The sequence below is a fragment of the Dasypus novemcinctus genome, chromosome 7 (genome assembly GCF_030445035.2).
Source record: "Dasypus novemcinctus isolate mDasNov1 chromosome 7, mDasNov1.1.hap2, whole genome shotgun sequence".
In the NCBI taxonomy this organism is placed as follows: Eukaryota; Metazoa; Chordata; class Mammalia; order Cingulata; family Dasypodidae; genus Dasypus; species Dasypus novemcinctus.
This window is the reverse complement of record NC_080679.1, coordinates 108,922,181-108,942,826: the sequence shown is the minus strand read 5'-3', so window position 1 is coordinate 108,942,826 and position 20,646 is coordinate 108,922,181. Positions and strand designations below refer to the sequence as shown.

Here is a 20,646-nt window from a genome sequence, read left to right as displayed (position 1 = left end):
AAGGTAACCATTTGGGTCACTAGAAATGTAGGTATTATTATACCTTATTTTTGGTATATAAATCCACTTCCTGCTTCCTATTGGGCTAAAATGCGTAAAAAGTAATGACAAATCTATAGCTTAGGATATACAAAGTGCAAAGATACATTGTTCTGGTAACATGTACAAAAACAGGTGGGGGAATGAAGTGGTATAGGAAAAGTATATGTGTATTCTATTGATGTCAAGTTGTTGTCAAACCAAATATGACTGTTATACATGTATGATGTTAAATATTAACCCTACAGTGACTGTGAAGGTTTGGTTAATGTGTCAATTCAGCCATGTAATGGTTCCTAGTTGTCTGGTCAAGTGAGCACTTGGCTAATTGTAACAAAAAGGCATTTCATAGACTTTAATCATCATAAGTTGATTGCATAGATGACTGATTACATCTAAAATTAACATGAAGAATTCCATCAAAGTGAGTGGTGTCTCATCCAATCAGTTGAAAGCCTTAAAAGGGGAAGTGATTTAAGCATTCCAAAAGAGAATTCCCATTTGTACTTTAGACAGCCAGTATCTCCTGGGAACTCATAATGGACTATCATTGGAGACTTGGCTTGCAGCCTGCCTTTTGACATTTGGACTTTGCATCCCCACAGTCATATAGGGGAATTTTATAAAATCTCATACAATTTTCAGATATTTCCTCTTGGTTTTGTTTCCCTAGAGAACCCTGATAAATACAGCTTGATACCAGGAGTGGTTTTAAGTAACAGAATCTTAAAAAATGGGATTTCTGAGTTGGTTCTGAGATTTTTCCCATTGACTTTCTACTCTGATTAGATTCAAGAGCACTAATGACTCTGTTTCCAATAATCAAAAGGCCACTGACAGTCCATGGTGTGAGTTGGCAATAGAGATATGCAAAATATCACCACTGCATATGACTTCCATGCTTACAAGAGGCATGAATCTGGGTAAGAGTGTTTTTAACACCTTAACAAAGTTTTGCGGAGTTAAAAGGTACAATAATATTGGCTGTCTATTCCTAAATATGCTAGACACAGTTACAAAAGAACGAGCTGAAGGCTTCAAATTTGCATCTTAAGTGACGCATAAATGATGTTAAAGTTTCTATATGTGCTCTGAAAGAAAATCTTGTTTCATGCAGCTACGGACTTGAGATCTCTGAAAACCAGACTCAGAGTATCATTGTATGAATAGCAGAGTTATAATGGAAATTAAAATCTCAAATTTGCAAGGTGTCTGCTGTTAAAGTGAGGGCATTGAATGGAAAGGAGTGTAATCGTGAGGACTGGGATGGAGACATATGGGTTGATGATGATATAGGTGGGTGCACTGAAACCCTAAATTCTCCTGAGACTTCACCAGATGAACCTGTAACAGTTTGCCCTGTGGAGACCGTGCAATGTCTAGGTTGTATCACCTAGGCTCCAGCCTGTTCAGGATTCCAGACATCCTCCCAGCCCTGAGGTGGGTACCAGCCAAACTCAAGCTTGCATTGCCCAATCTCAAGACTGCCCCAAGAAGCCACTACCTCCTCCTGTCCTAAAGAAACTATCACCCAATCTCCACAATGCCTGAGATGTCTACCATCCAATCCCCACCTGAAGAGATTAATCCTGCCTCAGCAGATGAAAATTCAAAGGAATACCCTGAGGTAGCTTGCAAAACATTTCTAATCTTTCTCATTACCAACCTTTACCTATGCTCTTCTCTTCAATATCTATAGCTAGACTAAAACAAGTCCCCAAAGGCAAAGTACAAAGTGTGACCTATAAGTCTATTGGTAAGGCATTTGTGTGAGGGAGAATGGGAGATAAACCCAACAAAAATACAGGGGCCTTCCACCTTGGTGGAATTTCTAGGTGTGCAGTGGTATAGGGCATATTGAGCTATCTCTTCTAAAGTAAAGGATAAGCTGTTGTATCTGGCCCCTCCTATGACCAAACAAGAAGTACAATACTTGGTTCATTTCTTTGGATTTTAGAGACACCATATTCCTCATTAGAGTGTGCTACTCCAGCCCATTTACCAAGTGACCAGGAAAGGTGCTAGATTTGACTGGGGACTGAAACAAGGGGAGGTTCCATGACAGGTCCAGGCTGCTGTGCAAGATCCTGTGCCACCTTGACCATACCATCCAGTAGATCCCATGATGCTGAAAGTGTCAGTGTAAATAGATATGCTTTCTGGAGCCTTTGGAAGACCCCTATAGGAGAATCACACCAAAAACCTTTAGGATTTCAGAGCAAAGCTCTGTCATCCTCTGCAGATAACTACTCTTTCTGAGAAACAGCTTTTGGCCTAATATTGGGCCTTAGTAACAACTTAATACTTAACCAAGTTACCATAAGACCTGAAGTGCATATTATAAGATAGGAATTGTGTGACCAATCAATAATATTTGAGGGTGCACAGCAGCACTCCATCATAAAGTGGAAGTAGTATATATTGGATAGGGCTCTAGAAGGTCTTGAAGGCTGAAGGCATAAGTAAGTTACATGAGGAAGTGGCCCAAATGCCCATTGGTCACTGCTCCTGCCATGTTACCTTCTGTTTCTCAGCCCATAGCATGGCCTTTTGGGAAATTCCTTACAATCAGTTGACTAAGGAAGAGAAAATTCAGGCCTAGTTTATAGATGGTTCTACACAGTATATGCAGTACCACCTGCAAGTGGACAGCTACCACATTGCAGCCCTTTTCTGGGACCTCCCTGAAAGACAGTGGTGAGGGGGAATCCTCCCAATGGACAGAACTTTGAGTAGCACATGTGGTTGCTCAGTTTGCTTAGAAGGAGAAATGGCTGGAGGCATGTTTGTACACTGATTCATCAGCTGTTGCCAGTGGTTTGGATGTATGGCCAGGGACTTGGAACATGATTGGCAAATTGATGATGAAGAGATCTGGGGAAGAGATATGTGGATAGGCATTTATTAGTGGGCAAAAAAAATAAATGTATCTGTGGCCCATGTGAATACTCACAAGAGGATGACTTCAGCTGAGGAGGCTTTTAATAATCAAGTGGGTAAAATGACCCACTCTGTGGCTAGCACTCAGATTGTTTCCCCAGCCACTCCTGTCATTGTCCAACGGGCTTATGAACAAAGTGGACATGGTGGTAGTGATGGAGGTTATGCATGGACTCAGCAACATAGACTTCCCCTCATGGCCAACTTGGTTATAGCCACTTCTGAGTGTTCAATGTGCCAGCAGAAACACACTTCCAGCCTCCTATATGACACCATTCCCCAAGGTGATCAGCCTGCTATCTCGTGGCAGGTTGATTACACTGGACCACTTCTACCTTGGGAGAGGTAGCGAATTGTTTTAACTGGAGTAGAAACATACTCGAGATTTGGGTTTGCTTTCCCAACATGCAATGATTCTTCCAAAACTACCATCCCTGGGCTTACCAGATGTTTCATCCACCACTACGGCATTCCACACAGGATTGCTTCTCTCCAAGGAACCCATTTCACAGCAAATGGTGTGTGGGAATGGGCACATGTTCATGGAATTCACTGGTCTAACTATGTTCCCCATCATCCTAAAATAATTGGATTGATAGAATGGTGAAATGGCCTTTTGAAGACTCAATTATGGTGATAACCAGGTGCTGATACCTTGCAGGGCTGGGGCTGTGCTCTCCTGGAGGCTATGTATGCTCTAAATCAGTGTCCATTCTATGATGCTATTTCTCTCATAGCCAGGATTCATGGGTCCAAGAATGAAGGGGTGGAAATGGGAGTGGTACCACTCACTATTACCTCTAGTGATCCACTAGGAAAATCTGGACTTCCTGTTCCTGCAACCTTAAGTTCTGCTGGTCTACAAGTCTTAGTTCTAAAAACAGGAGTGCTTTGACCAGGGAACACAACAATTCCAATGAATTGGAAGTTAAGACTGCCACCAAGCCACTTTGGGCTTCTCATGGACTAACAATATCCCAGAATCTTAAAGAATGAGTTTGGGTCACCCCACCAGGCAAAGAACCATGACAAGCTGAGGTGTTTGCTGAGGAAAATGGGAACATGGAATGGATCGTGGAGTAAGGTAGTGATAAATACAAACTTTAACCACATAACCAGTTACAGAAATTTGGACTGTAATAGTCAGAAATATTTCTTCCTTGTTTTGAGTATGTTTGTATATGTACATAAAACAAATATTTTCGTTTTCTTCCCTAACCATTTCCCTTATCATATCATTTAAGTTGTATTAGTTTCAAATCATAATGTTTAAGGATGTCAAGTTTAAGACTGAATATTACACAAGGACTTGTACCATATTCTCAAGGGATTTAGTGCATTTCTGTTTGTACACATGATAATTGAGTATTGTTAGGCAGAAATATATTGCATATATATACAGATAGATGTTATTTTTAAAATTTAGGAACTAAGTATGGATATTCTGTGTTCATGGATTGGAATACTAAATATAATTCTTCCCAAGTTCAGCTGTAGGTGATCAGCATATGGCTCATCTCTTCAGCCTTGAGCTGCTCCATGGACCCAACTTCTTGGGGGTTTCATGCTTAAGTTTTGGCTGCTAGCCACTGTCAAGTCCTCTTTCACATAGCAGGGTCAAAAATGGTGACCTCCTTTTTGTTTGTCTCTGTGTCTCCATTTATATCAGACCTAGCAAGAAGGTAGTGACTGAAGCTGGCTCATGCCTCACTGACATAGTCCAATCAAAAGCCCTAATGCAATATTATCAAGTAATCTAATCAAATTCCCCTTAGCTGAATTTTTTTTAATAGTATGGAGCATTTATTTTTTACCTATAATGGTGCCAGCAAGGATATAAGGGGCAGTACTCCAATTCTTGACTTATGAGTAAGAACATACATGAAACAATTGAAAGTTCCCATCTGTCTTTATCTGAAGTAAATGACATTTTAGGTAATTTTCTAAGGAAATGAAATATTTTGGTTTTAGGAATAGATGGGAAACATACATTCATTAGGGAAAATTTAGGAGCAGGATGAAGTAGGCTACTATGATTGACAATGAAGTAATATTTCTAAATGATAAAAATATTGAATATATTTGACAGAAATGACAGAATTAAAAATCTTGCTTTAGTGAATCATATATTTTCCCCCTCATTTTTAAATTGAGGTGAAATTCACTGAACATACAATTAGCCATTTTAAATTATACAATTCTGTGGTATTAGTACATTCACAGTGTTGAACATCCACTTCCTCTTTCTAGTACCAAAATATTTTTATCATCCCAAAGAAAACCCCACAGAAATTAAACAGTCATTCCCTATTCCTCCCTCTACCTGGCCCCTCCTTAGCTGAATTTAATACACCTAAAGGGCCCTACACCTACAGGAATGGATTAATTTAACAACACAATCTTTTTCAGGGATTTACAAAATTCAGACTGTTAAAATCAGTGTGGAAATACCTGTCTGAGTCCCTGTTTCAATTCTTTTGGATATATACCTAACCTTGTAGTAGGATTCCCAGCTGATACAATAATTCTAGACTTAAATTTCTGAGGAAACACCAAACTGTCTTCCACAGTGACTGCACCATTTTACATTGCCACTAGCAATGAATGTTTCTATTTTCTACATCTTCAAATCTTTTAATTTACCATTTTTTTAATAATAGGCATTTTAGAGGGTATGAAATGGCATCACACTGTGGTTTATCATTTCCTTGATACCTAATGTTGTTGAACATCTTTTCGTGTGCTTTTTGGCAAATTGTATATTATTTTGACAAGATTCAAGTCTTTTGTTCATTTTTTAATTGGGTTGTCTTTTTGTTAAGCTAAAAGATTTATTTTTTTAAGATTTATCTATTTATCCACTCCCCCCCCCATTGTTTTGGGCTCACTGTCTGCTTTCTGTGTCCATTCGCTGTGTTTTTTTCTGTGTCTGCTTGTCTTGTCTTTACATGGCACTTGGAACCGATCCTAGGACCTTCTGGAGTAGGAGAGAGGCACTCAATCTGTTGCACCACCTCAGCTTCTTGGTCTGCTGTGTCTCTTATTATCTCTCCTCTGTGTCTCTTTTTGTTGTGTTGTAAGTCTAGTTTATTTTATTTCTTGAAGAAACAGTGATATGTACTATTTAGGGGTTTTATATTCAATTGTTACTATTTTACCCCTAGAAAAACAGTCTAGCAGCAGTATTTAGTCAAAGTTTGTATCAGTGATTATGTTTCCACATATTCATTATCTGATGTTCAAAGAATACAAAGAGAAGCACCACTGAGAAAAAAAAAATTATAACATCACAGGTAAGGCAGCATGTCCATATTTGAATATCTAAGTGCATTTTACTTCGTAATCTAGTTGCTATAATCATTGTAATAAGGGATATTAAATAATTCTGATCCCGAGTAGGTTGCCGAATTTCAGTATCTATTGACTGAGTTAAAAAGGTGTTGTTCAGGCATTTTTTCTATATTGTACTGTCTCTTCAAAAGATCCAGGTAAGTACTAGTCAATCCTGAGGTAAATGATGACTTGCATGAAACTCAAAGCAATTGCTTATTTCAATTTCATTAATGAAAAATAATCAATTTGCCTGAACACTTTAAGAAAGCAGGGCATAATTATTTCTACAATAAAACTGGTTAGAGTTTAATAATCAAGGCTAAGTTTCCATTTCAATGTTCCAACCATGGCTTTATTTAAAAAGTGGTGGAGGGAGAGGAATCACTTTCAAAGGAGCAAGAGACAGCCTTGCAAAAATTATGCACACGTGGTATTCTGTGACCTTTTATACCTTCTGAAACAACAGATATATTCCTCTGTCAGAGGTACATATTTCATTGTGTATGATTGCAACACATCACTCCTTTGGATATTTATTTTAAATGCTTATATAGAGAGAAACTTAAAAACTAAATGCCTCCTGATTGAAAAATGGTAGGGAAAGGAACTAATATAAATTGTGTGTCAGGGACTATGCTAAGAGAGTTACCCTTAAGTAACAGTTATTTCATTTTTACAGGAATTCATCAAGAAAACATTTTTTGTCATTGTTTAATTTTCCATGATGCATCCCAAATTTCAGATGTAAAAGGGGTTAGTACTGGTGTTTAAATGTCCATTTAAAAACATACCAGTGCATTTTTCACCACATATGCTGCATTTGATTGATCAAGTCTCTGATGCAACTGGAAGCTTAAAGAAGGTAAAGACTACAAAAATGGTATGGACTTTGGCTAGTGGGAATTCAGCAAGAACATTTGAGAGGAACAATTTCTAAAGAGAATAGAAATTGAAAATGTAAGTAATGATTAGTGTGATGAGTTCTGGAAACTAATAATGGTGAAATCCAGAGGAAATAACACTCCTGAAAAAAGGATCCAATAGGAGACAAGACTGATGCTTACAGACTTGCATCCAGTCAGTATAAACAAACTATACTGGTGGTGGTAAGGAAAGTGGGGTTCATGCATGTATTATAGGAAACATTACAAGGTGCTCTACCCAGGCAATGATCTCTGTTCTTCATTTCTTGTTCACAGCTAGAGTTTATACCATCCCAAATAATTGTTTTATTCTTTTTAAAGATAAGTGTATCTTTTATTAGCTATTGCTAGCTCTCATTTAGGTACTTTCATTATTTTCTAAAATTGTACTTGTATCCCAGTGAGGTAGTTTTAATATAGTAGGAAAATAATATGAAGCCCTGAATGAGACAGTTTGCTTTAAAATCTCTGATTTAGCTAAAATATCTTCAAAACCTCTTGCTGCTAGACAACATACATATTGAGAAACTCAGGATATAATTTATTCATACCAAATTTATTGAAATTTATGCTCACGAAGTTGTCACAAAGATATCTCCATAAAAAAGTAACAGTGCCTATTTAGATTCATAAAAAATCTACCACATAATTTAACTAGAGTGATTTCTTTGTTGAATGTCTAAGTTATGAGTCATGCTATTTGTGGATGGTCTAATAAATATTAATAACTCATTCAGATACAACATATAACAATATTATCTGATTTTCATAAGACATGAATACCATGGTAGATTATTTCACTTTCATATTTTCTAAAATAATGAAATGCTCATTAAATATACATAGATTAACCAGATAAATACAGTAGGACATTTCTTTTCATAAAATAACATTTTTGTTATTAATGCATTTTTTTTCTCTTTTTCCATAATCTTTTTCCCCATTAAGGAAGTTTGTCTCTCTTATCACTATAGTTACACTTTGAAAGCATTGGGATTTTTTGTTTTTTTCCTTTATACACTAACTGCCTTCTTCAGTGAAAATGACATGAAAAATAAATTATTTAGAGACAACCTTGAATGTCACTCAAATAGAATTTCCAGAGTTACTCAGAATATTTAGAACAATAAATAAATAAATTAAAAATTGTGACAACAAAGTGTAAGATTTGATTTACTTTAGAGTGAACTAGATACCTTTATCATAAAACTTCAGCAATACTGTCAAAGTAAAACCTTTTTATAACTACTGGGAAATATTATATATGAAAGTCAGAAGCAATTTTATTTCATTTTTAATACCTTGCTGCTTTCGTGGATCATAAATCTGAAGCCCAAACAGGGGTGGTCTTTCCTGCCTCAGTAATGTTACCTCACTTGTTACCAGATGTAGTTGAAAAATGGAACCATTCATGTAATCAGTCCAGAACACGTAATTCCCATGATGTGACAGTCCAAAAGGATGGTTCAGCTCTTTCCCACTGTAAACAATCTATAAGACAGAAACAGATTATGAAAAATCAGGCCTAACCTTTAGCAACATAACTATTTGGAAAAAAGAATGTTCAAATACATATAACAGATAATGATCCAACCACCATCTTAACTCATATTTTCTTCCAGCAGATTTGAAAGGACTATTGAAATGGAATTTACCATACGAGCATTTTTTTTTTCTTTTTTAGGACTTTCTATTTAAAGGAAACCACTCACATTTCACCCATTTTAGTTTTCCCATATATGGCGTAAATATGGTTAAGAATGTAAAACTAAAATGACTTTAACTCTCCTCCATATCTGTTTTCTTTTTGATACTCCAATATCATATCCTGGGACAGAAACTGATCTGAGTAATTGGTTTCACTATGCATATGTTAACATTTCTCATTTACTAATCAAGGGATATCATTAGTACTAACTAATGATATCAGGAGTGAAGGGGGCTTTCTAAATTTAATTTGGCTAACACAATTGAAGAAATCTAGACGATAGGGAGGTAAGTAAAGATTTTACTAATAATAAATGTTTCTGTGTTCATAGGAATGTTTATTATTAGCAAATAGGTAAATAATAATCATTAGCCTCTTTCAACTCTGATTACCCCACAATATTCATTTACATTCCAGTTACACATGAACACACACATGTTGTTTAAAGGGATCAGTCATGTGAGAAACATTTATGTTCTGTTTCACATGAAAGATTGTAGATGAAGAATAAAGAATAATACATTCAAAGTGATAATACTTTGTCACCTTTCACTATTCATACAATGATACTGGATACAAAATGAAAATGTATTTTGTATTTTTTTCCTTTAACATTAGAGAACAGAGGAAATTATGCAAGGATTAGAAATAAAATTGTGTCCCTTTTTATCTGAATTCTTCATGGCAACTTATCACATATTCATAATTGAGGTAGTTTCTTATTTTTGCTTTCTCACTTCCATATAGGCTAAAATATGCTGACCATTAAAGTATATACTATACATATACTAACATTTTCAAAGCAATCAAAAGTACTTATTTAGAACCTGTTAAACATGTGACATTAGGTTAAAATGCCAACCAGTTTTATTTATTTGGGGAGAATTAAATAAAGCATTGTTATCTGCTTGGGAAGTCATGACACACCTAGTGACTATCTCCCAGGCCTCACCACCCCCTTCCTTTTCTATTGTGTGCAGTTCTTTCCATATGCTTCCATTCCACCACTCAGTGAAGACATTAGGTCTAATGGAGAGGGCTGGCTGTACTCTAAGCCTGAAGCCAGAAACAAGCAGCCCTGGATGCTTAAGGGAGGGCTGGGGGGAAGAACTCTCAGTGACAGGGTCCCCACCCCTGGGATTGTAAAAATACCCCACCCTCAGCAGCATGGATTTCTCTTTCCTTTCTGATACAAAGTGGGGCACGTGGAGTTGTTCTGCACTGCCCCTGGCCTGAGCGGTGGCCTCCCAGGTTGACCTTCCTGGAGACCAGTCATGGTAAGATATCTTCTCCTGCTCTTTTGTCTGTCTACTGCTTTTCTTACAGGTTATGCTACATCTAGTCTTTGGTTTTTCTATACAATAAAAAGATATATATTTCCCAAACCATTCATTCATTCATTTTATTACATTACAAATTCATTTGGAACTAATTTTAGATTTACAGAGAAGTTGTGAAAGTACAGTGGTCACTTGCTGAAAGTTTCTGTTGTGCTTGAGCCTGTAGTCCCATGACACACCATATAGCAACTGGTTCTGCATTACAGTCAACCAATGATTAAAACAGACTTAACTAATTATTATGCTATTAATTTACCAAACAGAATCCATAATCAGTAGGCTTAGTCAACTGTGTAGCTCCCCTTTCCAAAAGAGAAGGAAATATTGGGTCAAAGGAAGTATCACAGTTATTTGTAATATTTCATCTTTCCTTATTCACCTACCAGACGAAGTCAGTTCATGGTATTACGTATGCTTATGCAGTGATAAACTTGAATAGAGAGGTGGTTTTTTGTCAACTCTGTCTTTGTCTGCCCAGCCACTGCATCATCCCCAAATTTACCTAAGAATTTCAAAATTTAGCAGTGATTACCAAAAAAGGTAAGAGGAAGCTAATTTCTATTTATATCAATAGGTTTGAAGTTCATTTCACTCATTACATGTCACAATTTTAATACCATGAAGATCTTTTTTTTCAAATAAATGCATTTTAAATAATTACTGTCTCATATTATGTAGGTTAAATTTTAGCTGCAAATATTAGAGATATTTGATTAGAGTTGCTTGGTCACAGCAAAATAATGTGGAAAAACAGCATTTTAAAAACAGCTCTGATATCCTCAGAGCTTCTTTTAAAAATCCCACAAATCCTGGCATACCACAGTGAGCTGGGCCTGGTCTCCCAGAGGCAAGTGCCAGCTGCACTACTTAAAGCTCAGCCTCCTTTAATCACCCCACAGAGACTATTGGCAGCCACCTCAGAGGGGTAAAAATAAACTTGAAAGTATTTTTAAAATAACACAACAAGGCTCTGTGAAAGAAAAAGCCTGTGGGTTAAAACCAGCAGTATTTGTCCTTTACCTTCCTGTGAGTTCCATTCAAAAACACTTTTTCAATATGGTCATAATAGGCATCACACCAGTATAATATGTTGGTGTGAAAGTCCAGAGTTAAACCATTTGGCCACAGCATCTTTGAAGTCACAAAAATCTGCCGATTGAAGCCATCCATCCAGGCCTTCTCAATCCTTCCCACGCTGTCATCTATTTCATCTTCCTCCCAGTCTGTCCAGTACATCCAACTAAGATATTACAAACAAGAGCACAGACATGTTATTTCAACCAGCCACCTTACAGGAGGACCCTTCCCTTGGATTTTGCACTTCATACAATCTAATTACATTCTTATTCGTTCCCCTATCTAAATGATTATGTGCAGATGCAACTGTGAAATACTAAGGGAAGTGTAAATTTATTCAATGAAGACTCTTCATTTAGACACTTTACAGAAAACCCACTACCAAAAACCACATTTATTGGCCTCATGTATTAATTGACCTGACAGTGAGTGCCAAATATATATTGATTTAGTGTTTATACCAAGTTTAGGGAATAATTTTTTCAGGCATTACTATTTTAAATGTTGTTCACCTCACAGAGCATATCATCAATTATGTGATTAAAGAGCAGATTGACATGAGAACCCATGGGACAGTTAATGTTCTATTCCAGACTTTATTTAATCTCAGATGAATTATTATTTTTTAAGACAGGCTACGGGTGCCTTTGTTCTAAAGGGCACAGTCATACTGGGTTTGCTTGGCCAGCTCTAATTTGTCTTCCTGATGCAAATTATCTATGTTTTATTGCTGCTTATTATTACCTCCAAATCCACAGAAGATGATTTAGCTGCACATAAGCTTAATAACAGCAGGTTAACTGACCTTGAGATTTTGAACTTTAATTTCTATCTCAAACAAAAGCATCTGTCTTGAAAATAAAGTGTCTTTTCAGTATGCTGTAACAGTGGGGACCTTGATCTGATGTTCCAGTTCCCTCACGAATAAGGTTAAATGCCTCCACACGTGTTGTTTGGGGTTCATGGGAAAGTTCCTGAGTTGTTAATTAAAGTTAATTAAAGTTAGGCTTTAATTCAGTCACCTCATATACAACTTTATAAAGACCCAAAGTTTAGGCTGCTGACCTTGGAAATGCATTTATTAGATTCCTTGTCCTCTGTTCTTTGTGAACCCTAAAGAATTTCTGGGGGAATTTAGGAAAAAAACTGAATTTATGACCAAAAAACCCTACTGTGATCTAAACTGGCAAACTTGGGACAACTGAGGATGTACTACATCATTCATTATTTCATACCAATTAAGCTCTGAAAAGTTTACAAGTATTTTGATATACCTCTTTAGACCTGGGAAGAATATTGCAACAGGTGAATTGTATTAACTCAAAATACATTCTAAATCTAGCACCGCAAAATGACTATCTTGTTTCTTGCATTTCTTTTAAGAGGTCTTGTTTTTGGAAAATTTAGGAAAAACAGCTGAGTCATTTCATTTGCTCTAATTTTATGCTGGTTTGGTATAATAATTTGACTTCAGCCATAAAAATCAACTAAGTGAAATGAAACATACAACTACTTTAATCTGTATCAATATTTTCCTGAAAATTTCTTGAATACAGTTAATCAGTGCAGTTTTATTGTTATTGTTAATTTACAAGTTGTTAAAATTACAATTATCTTTCCCTGTAGTTTTTCATTTTGCTCATGGTAACACTCGTTTTATCTGTGACACTTATTCCAACCCACACATAAATATGCTTGATAGAGAGACATATACACACAAACACACACATGAGAGTAAAATCTAGATATTCTAAACACATTTCATATGGTTTTGCTGTTTAAAGAAAGAATTATCTGTGATATGATCCATAACCTAAACTTATTCAAGTGAAATTTAAGAAAATTTATTTTTTTCTAAATAAGAGGATAAAAATTAGTCTGGATATGTGATCAACCTTACTCATTTCATTATCTGCTTAGAAAATATATTGTGTTGTCTTATAGTAAGTACCAAATGATGATGATTCCTAAATACACATAACAGAAAATAGAAACTAGAAAATAAGCAGGTACTAATATCTATCTTTTCTAAAGTGGGACTCTGTGGGCTCATACACACACAAAATAAGGTTAAGGTGGCCTTCTGCTAATAGGGCAAGGAAAATTCTACCTCTGCTTTCAAGGTCTGTTCAAACACAACATTTCAGTGCAGTCTTTCCCCAGTCTTCCTGTCAAAATAAGCTCTTTCCTGTGTTTCTCATTGACATCTTTCAGGTCTCGTAGAGCACTTATTGCATATACCTTATATTATTGTTAATGCTTTTGGCATATCTGATGACATCAATTAAAAACTAGAATAACTAAGGGAAGGGATTATTTCTGGTTCGTATTTGTACCCTGGAATACCAAGCTGGGTTTTCTTGATAACAGTGGTATTCCTAAATTGCATTGCATGATCTGATGATCAATTTTAGAAAATTCTTAAAAGCTTCTCTGCTAAGAAATTCTTAAAAGCTTCTCTGCTAAGAAAGTAAAATTAATTTGTCTTCCCATAGAAAAACAAAATTTAGTTGCTGACATGAGATCTAATATCCTAATCTGGTAATTAGGAGAGTGTAGCACTTACATGAGGCAGGGATACAGGAAGATCTGGTTTGGAGGAAAATATGTACTTGACTTTGGATATATTACATACATATGCACATTCTAAGAAGTCAGAACAGGAGATGTAAGTTTCTAAGTTATTGATAAAAATTGTGAAATGGAAATTATAGAAAAGAAGAGGGCTTATTTCTAGTTATCAGCCTGAAGAACAGTGCCATCATATCCTACTCCTCCTCCAGCTTTAACCCCATTTTGACAATTGATGAGCCTTGCCAATTCTACTCTGTCAGTGTCTCTGGTCTCAGTTTCCTCTTTTCTGTTTCAGTTCAGACTTTCATCTCTCTGCAAAGGAACACCTAATGGGCATTCCTTCTTAAAGTCTCTTGTGTTTCTCATAGAGTTGTCATACAGCCATCAATTATCTTCCTAAATTGTGAATTGAAAAATGTGGCTTTTATTCTCAAAACCATCCAGTCATTCCATTTTCAGCAAAGTGAATCCAAGCTTCTTATCAAAACATTGAAAAATTTTATAGTTTAGACCCAACCTATATTTCTAGTTTTATCTCCTCCTATGTTCCTTCACATACCCTCTCTTCTAGCCATAAACTCATTACACTTCAAACCTGTCACAAACTTTCCTGCCTCTAAACAATTACTTACACTGTCCCTTGAGAGTTCAGTGACTAGCCTTGTGACTGCCTGCCCTAAGCCACTGGGACCAACTGTATTTATTTGGAAATCCTATTCATCCTTTAAGACCCAAGTCTTTCTCTTTGGGGTGATGGAAAAGTTTCAGTAATGGATGGTGTCATGGTGGCATAACATATGATGGAATTAATATCACTGAGTTGTATACTTGAGAATGCTTAAAACTGAATACATGTTACCACAATAAAAATTTTGAAAAAAATCCAATTCTAATAAACAAAGATCACTGTAGCTCGGAAGAGTATGCGTTTTGTTCTGTTTTATTTTACAATTAATTTTGTGTGTAATCATGTATCTGTATGTGTGTTCACACATACCAGATTATAAAATCCTCTATGGCAATTACTGTCTTACTTATTTTAGTTGATCTGTATGGTAGTTACTCAATAATAAATCATAATAAATGAATAACCAAGACATTTATTGATTCTTTAATTGGTTATGGAGCTTTTGACAAAGCATTTCTATGAAATAAATAATCTTTGATAGTATTCTATAACAGTATAGGAAAACTATGATTCTCTCCTGTGTCTAGCTGCAAATAGATAAATGGCAAAAAATGCTATTAAACCAGTTTTTTGCTTAAGGGTACATTACACTCTTTTGAATGGAGCTTTCCAAACTAAAGTTTCTTTTTTTCTTTATTACATTAAGTTCAAACAATTATTTGGAAAATTAAATTCACATGGTTTCACTTCCACTTCTACTGCCTTCCAATCCATTCTCCACAGAACAACAAAATTAATCTTTTCAAAATGTGAATCTGATTATGTCACTTCTCTATTTTCCCCTTCTACTGAAACAAAAAGCAAAGCTCTTTTCATGGGGTGCAAGGCCCTGCTTTCCTTTCTGACCACATCTGTAGCCTCTTTCCTCCTTGATGTCTACAAGCCAGTCCCACTGTCTTCCTTTCAGTTTATCTGACATCCAAGCTTTTTCCTCATGTAAGATCTTCAGATATACTATTTTTCATCATCTGAAATACTCACTACCCCAATTGCCATGGCTGGTTACTTCTCTACAGTCAAGTCTCAGCTTAAATGATTCCTCTTTAGGCAGGCCTTCTTAGCAAACCAATGTAAATAAGTTTCTACCGGTTTGATGTTTTCCTCCATCACTTGGTCTGTTGCAATTATATTATGTGATCATTTGCTCCTTATATATTGCTATACATTCTCCTCCCCACATTGCCTATGATAGCTATAGGCATAGCATATTGCTGGGGGAAAATGTATACATGTGTGTTTATGTTTGTGTATAAGTATATATGTGTGTTTACACACACATAAAGATTTCATATTGTTAAGGGGAAAATGTATATATATATGTGTTTTATGTTTGTGTATAAGTATATATGTGTGTTTATACACACATAAAGATTTTTTTCCTGTTGATATGAGATTCCCATACTTTATTTGAAGATGTGTCTGGTTGAAGAAGTATAAGAACAATTCTTTGTTGCTCTAATGGCAAATAAAGTTGTGTTTGGTGGATAGACTTATAACAATGCAGATATTGGCTTCATGAAAAAAACTTCACATAAATAAAAATTGCCCCCATGTAGAATGAGCTATATAGATGCTACAAGTTTCAAGTCGAAATTGGATGCCTACCTACGAGGGAGGTGTACAGGGGATTCCTGGATTTGATGAGAGAGATGGGGTTAATGGCTGCTAAGTTTCCTTCTAACTCCTGTGATTCTATGACAGCCACATCTCTGTCATCTCCCTGGGCTCCACAAAGACAATTTGACTGTAAAAACACTTATGTCTAGCAGAATACTGAGAAGAAAGAAGCTATTTTAGAACATATTTGAATATTCTTGCCTCAGATTTGGACAGTGTAGAATGAATATTTTCTCTTAAAACTATGATTGCCTTGGTTTAAAGTTCAGGTAGATAGCTTGGTTTAAAGGTCTAGGACTAGAACAGATAATTATATAATCCACACATCAAATCATCAAAATTACTTTGTAATTATACCTTATGAAAACATACACTATGAGTTTACCCACTGCTTAGGAAGAAGCACTCTGTATTTGCAGCTACACTCAACACAAACAATTCTAGGAACTGCAATGCAGTGATCTCAGTTTATAAAGGAGTTAGATGTTTCCTATTCAACTAAATATTTTTGTATGCGTGTAGCGAAGTGTAAAGACTATCCATTCTTTGATGCTATTTTGAAATGATGAAATATAACCAACGGGAACATACTCAAATACCGTACAAGGCATGTAAAATCTACAATTCATTTAATTTTGAAATTATTAGGCACTTTCACTTTTTTTTATATGTATATGTGCACAGTTTTTTTTTTTCAGGTAACAGCATTGAAAAAAAACAATCAAAGGAAAATTTATTACCAAGAATTATACAAATGATTCCATTCTAAAACAAATAACATATGCTACAAGATTATGTCCCTATATGGAAAATATGATTCAAAATTTTAACTGAATGAACTTCTAAAATTTAATTGAATGGCCTTCAGCAGATTAGCTTCCAGTTTCTTTTAAAATAGAGAATTTACTAATTCAAAGGATTAATGTATTATAGAATAGGATCATCGTAACCTATTTAACAAAAAGGCCCACAATAAACACGCTTAAAAATTAGTTATTTTTAATGGATTAAATTTGAAAAGCCTTTCAAAAAGTTAAATTGATTGATTCTCTGTTTAAATTGATTATTTGTCTTGTCCAACATGGAGAATTTGGGTGAGTGCCTGAATATATCAAGTAAATATATCTTTGTACCAAAAATCTGTTTATTTCAGTTCAATGTATTTGGACATATCTATTTATTATGAGGATATGGTTAACTGAATAACTGAGTAAATTTCCCCAACCAGACCATTCATATGAATTTAAATAAAAATGACCTGTTCTAGATATATAAAAGTCATTTTTAAAAAATACCATTTTCCTTATATAAAGCTGAGAAATATTTCATACCCATTGACTGGGTCCACCACAATTCCTCTGGGATGGGACATTTCTCCCTCTAAAAGTGTCTTCCGACTCTGAGAGGCCTTTTCCAGCCTGGCCACATTAATGGTTTTCCTATGTCCATCATTTGTCCAATAAAGATTATTTCCAATCCAGTCCACAGCAATGCCCTCCACATTATCCAGGTCTGTAAAAAGCAAAAAGAAGAAAGAGATTTTAAAATTGTGTCCATGACTTATGTTTTACGTTAATAAAACTTTGCTTCATTCAAACAAGTATAAACTCAAATCCATGAATTCTATATCAGTGACTTTAAAAACATCACTAATTCATAGGATACTTTCAATTTTATTTTGAATGTCATTTTATGTGAATTGTAGTCCTCTTTCTACATGTGGATTTCCCCATTCTAAACGTGTTGAACATTTAATCAGGATGTTTAGCTATTTTAATTGAGCCTTAAAATATTTTAATTGAGACATGTTCTGCAGATAAACAAGAAAACAAGGAATAAGAGGAAAAAGGGTTGAAAGACAAGTTTCCTGTACAAATGCATAGTAAAATAGACTGTTCAGAAGAAAATATACAAATGATACACAGCATGGTCAAACTTGTAATATTTCATCTGAATAAACAAAATATTATCAATACCCTCTTGCTAGGAGATGTACAGATCCAAAAGAAGCACACATTTGAAATCAAGAGTTAGGGTTCATCATGGAAGTTAGTGGACAATGAACCTCAAAAGAACCGCTGAAATGCTTCTGTAAATATTAGACTTATTTTTAAAAGAATCCTATTACAGGCATTTGTAAGATACAGGTAGTGATAAATCGAAGATATTATAAACAGAATCTTATAAGTATACCTAACACAAAAAGTCTTTATTTTCAAAATGGAAAACTCTAGCTTTTCAAAGTGAAGGCATCTGCTTATAGTCTATTATCACCCATGTGCTCGTGCTGGGATAAACTTCCAAATCAAATAACTTCCAATTGAGAACCTTTGAAATTGCACTCTTCCTATGCTGAGTGTCTGGAGCAGCTATTCTCACATTTTGCCCGTAAAATGATAAAGGTAGTTCCTTTCTTCTACAGCATGAAAAATTACTAAGAACACCTCTTCTTTCAAAACCAGGAAATCTTATTTCTTCCCTCCACTCTCCCCAGAAGAAAGAGACTTTAACTTACTGACAAAGCAATAGTTAATACTATATTAGAGGGAGAGCTGTGTATTCACATGTTACTGGGAAATCTACTCACATTCCTTTATATGCAGACATAATAAATTTTACTGTTACTATATTCTTTAATCAAGTCCCTCTGCCTATGGAATTTTTTTTTTCTTTTTTTTTTTCTGCATGACCCTTTCTGCTAATCTGCATGTGCCCTGACTCAAGGAAACTAATAAGACATGTGATTTGATCTAACTGAAAATCCCATTATAGTAAGTCACAATGTTCTCAATTTCACTAAGCTATCTTGCTTCATTACCATCCAATATGAGTAATTTTCACAGGTTAATTGTGCCTATGCTTAGAAAAAAAAGTTTAATTTTGTATTTATTGACACTTAATTTTACTGAGCACTTTCCTGTTCTGGAATAATGGAAAGAGAGTAGCTGTTTATTCTTTTCTTTGCTATTTATCATGGTCTGTGGCTGCTTTTTATCTTGTTAGGTGGTTTTCAAAAAATTTATTACATTTGAAATCTACTCCAGCATGAAAAGCCTTCCTTCTCCAATAAACCTGTTTAGCTTTTTTTAAAATTTTCCTTTTGATATGTGACTTGAGACTTTCTATTTTTTTCATATAAAGCAGTTGTAATACCGCCTGGGTTGAAAATCTATCTCCAACACTGGAGTAAGCAACACAATCACTCTGCTCCATAATTTCTCCATCTGTAAAGATATACTAACAGCACCTACCCCACCGGATGATGACATAGGTTAAATCAGCTACTGCATAAAAAGCACTTAGCATACTGCTTTCAATATAGTAAATTCTCGAAGCAGGCTAGTTTTATTAATTTATCAGCATTTTATTTTGGCTCTTTTCCTTATGGGTACTACTTGATATGAATATGCAGGGTTTTTTTTTTTTCTTTTGAAATGATCCTTGCTTTACTGCCAGTGGGGACTTGAACGAGAAATAGTAGATGCAGAGTCAGTTATGAATTAACAGTAAGAGTGGAATGGAATTGAATCCTGATAAAAAAAAAAAAACTGTAAATATCCAGTCGCCAACTAGTTTGTTTGTTTTGCCTGTGAAAAATGAAATGCTTGATCAGTATAACGTAAAACAGAGGTTGGGATCACAATTTCTGGAACCAGATTACCTAGGCACTACCACTTAATATCAGTATCTATTTAAGTCTGAGGGAAGAACTTAACTGTTCTATTTCTCAATTTCCTGATATTTATTATGGATGTAATGATAGTTTGTATTTCATAGGATTATTATGGGGATGAAATGCATTAATATATGAAAACTCCTTATAATATCTGGCACATAGTAAATGTTATATAAATGTCATTTTATTATTACTGCTATTTTTACCATTATTATTATATTATTTCCTTTAGCTACCTAACTAGTTTATTAAGATTACAATGAAACAATTAACCTAGGGTGATTTTTTTCTATTGTTTGTTTTTCTCTTCTAGGGAGGATGAGGTTGAATACAAATCTTAAAATAAAGAAACTCGTAAAAGGGTCTATGTGCAACTTGGGCATCTTTTTATAAGATTTTTAACAAGTCAAGGAGGATTCTTATTCCTTATACTTACAGGACAATGCCTGAAAAACCAATCTCTTTCTCAACAAATAAACACTAATAAGAGAACTCCCAGGGATAAAAGATAAGTATATCATACGTTCTCTGCCTTCATATAACTTATGATTTAGATGAGAAACTAAAATATATGAGCAACAGTTTTATGTATATTTGATTTTTTATTTAAGGGGTTGTGGTTGGGGCCTGATAAGATTGACTATTAGGAAATCTATGACCACAATTCCTTCAACCTGGTGCTCACAGCCATATAAATGTTTATGGCACTCAAATGCCAAACAAACATAGGC

The 20,646-nt window shown here is 35.1% G+C and overlaps 1 protein-coding gene across 1 annotated transcript in view; it reads right to left on the bottom strand.

The window, feature by feature from the left end:
• Positions 1-20,646, bottom strand: part of LRP1B (LDL receptor related protein 1B) — a 2,023,931-nt gene that overhangs the window by 851,993 nt on the left and 1,151,292 nt on the right. The window contains exons 12-14 of the mRNA XM_058301027.2: positions 17,571-17,751; positions 11,304-11,523; positions 8,537-8,726 (exon numbers count right to left, since the gene is read on the bottom strand). Of these exons, the coding sequence (XP_058157010.1) occupies positions 8,537-8,726; positions 11,304-11,523; positions 17,571-17,751 (591 nt within the window). The remainder of the gene's footprint in view (positions 1-8,536; positions 8,727-11,303; positions 11,524-17,570; positions 17,752-20,646) is intronic.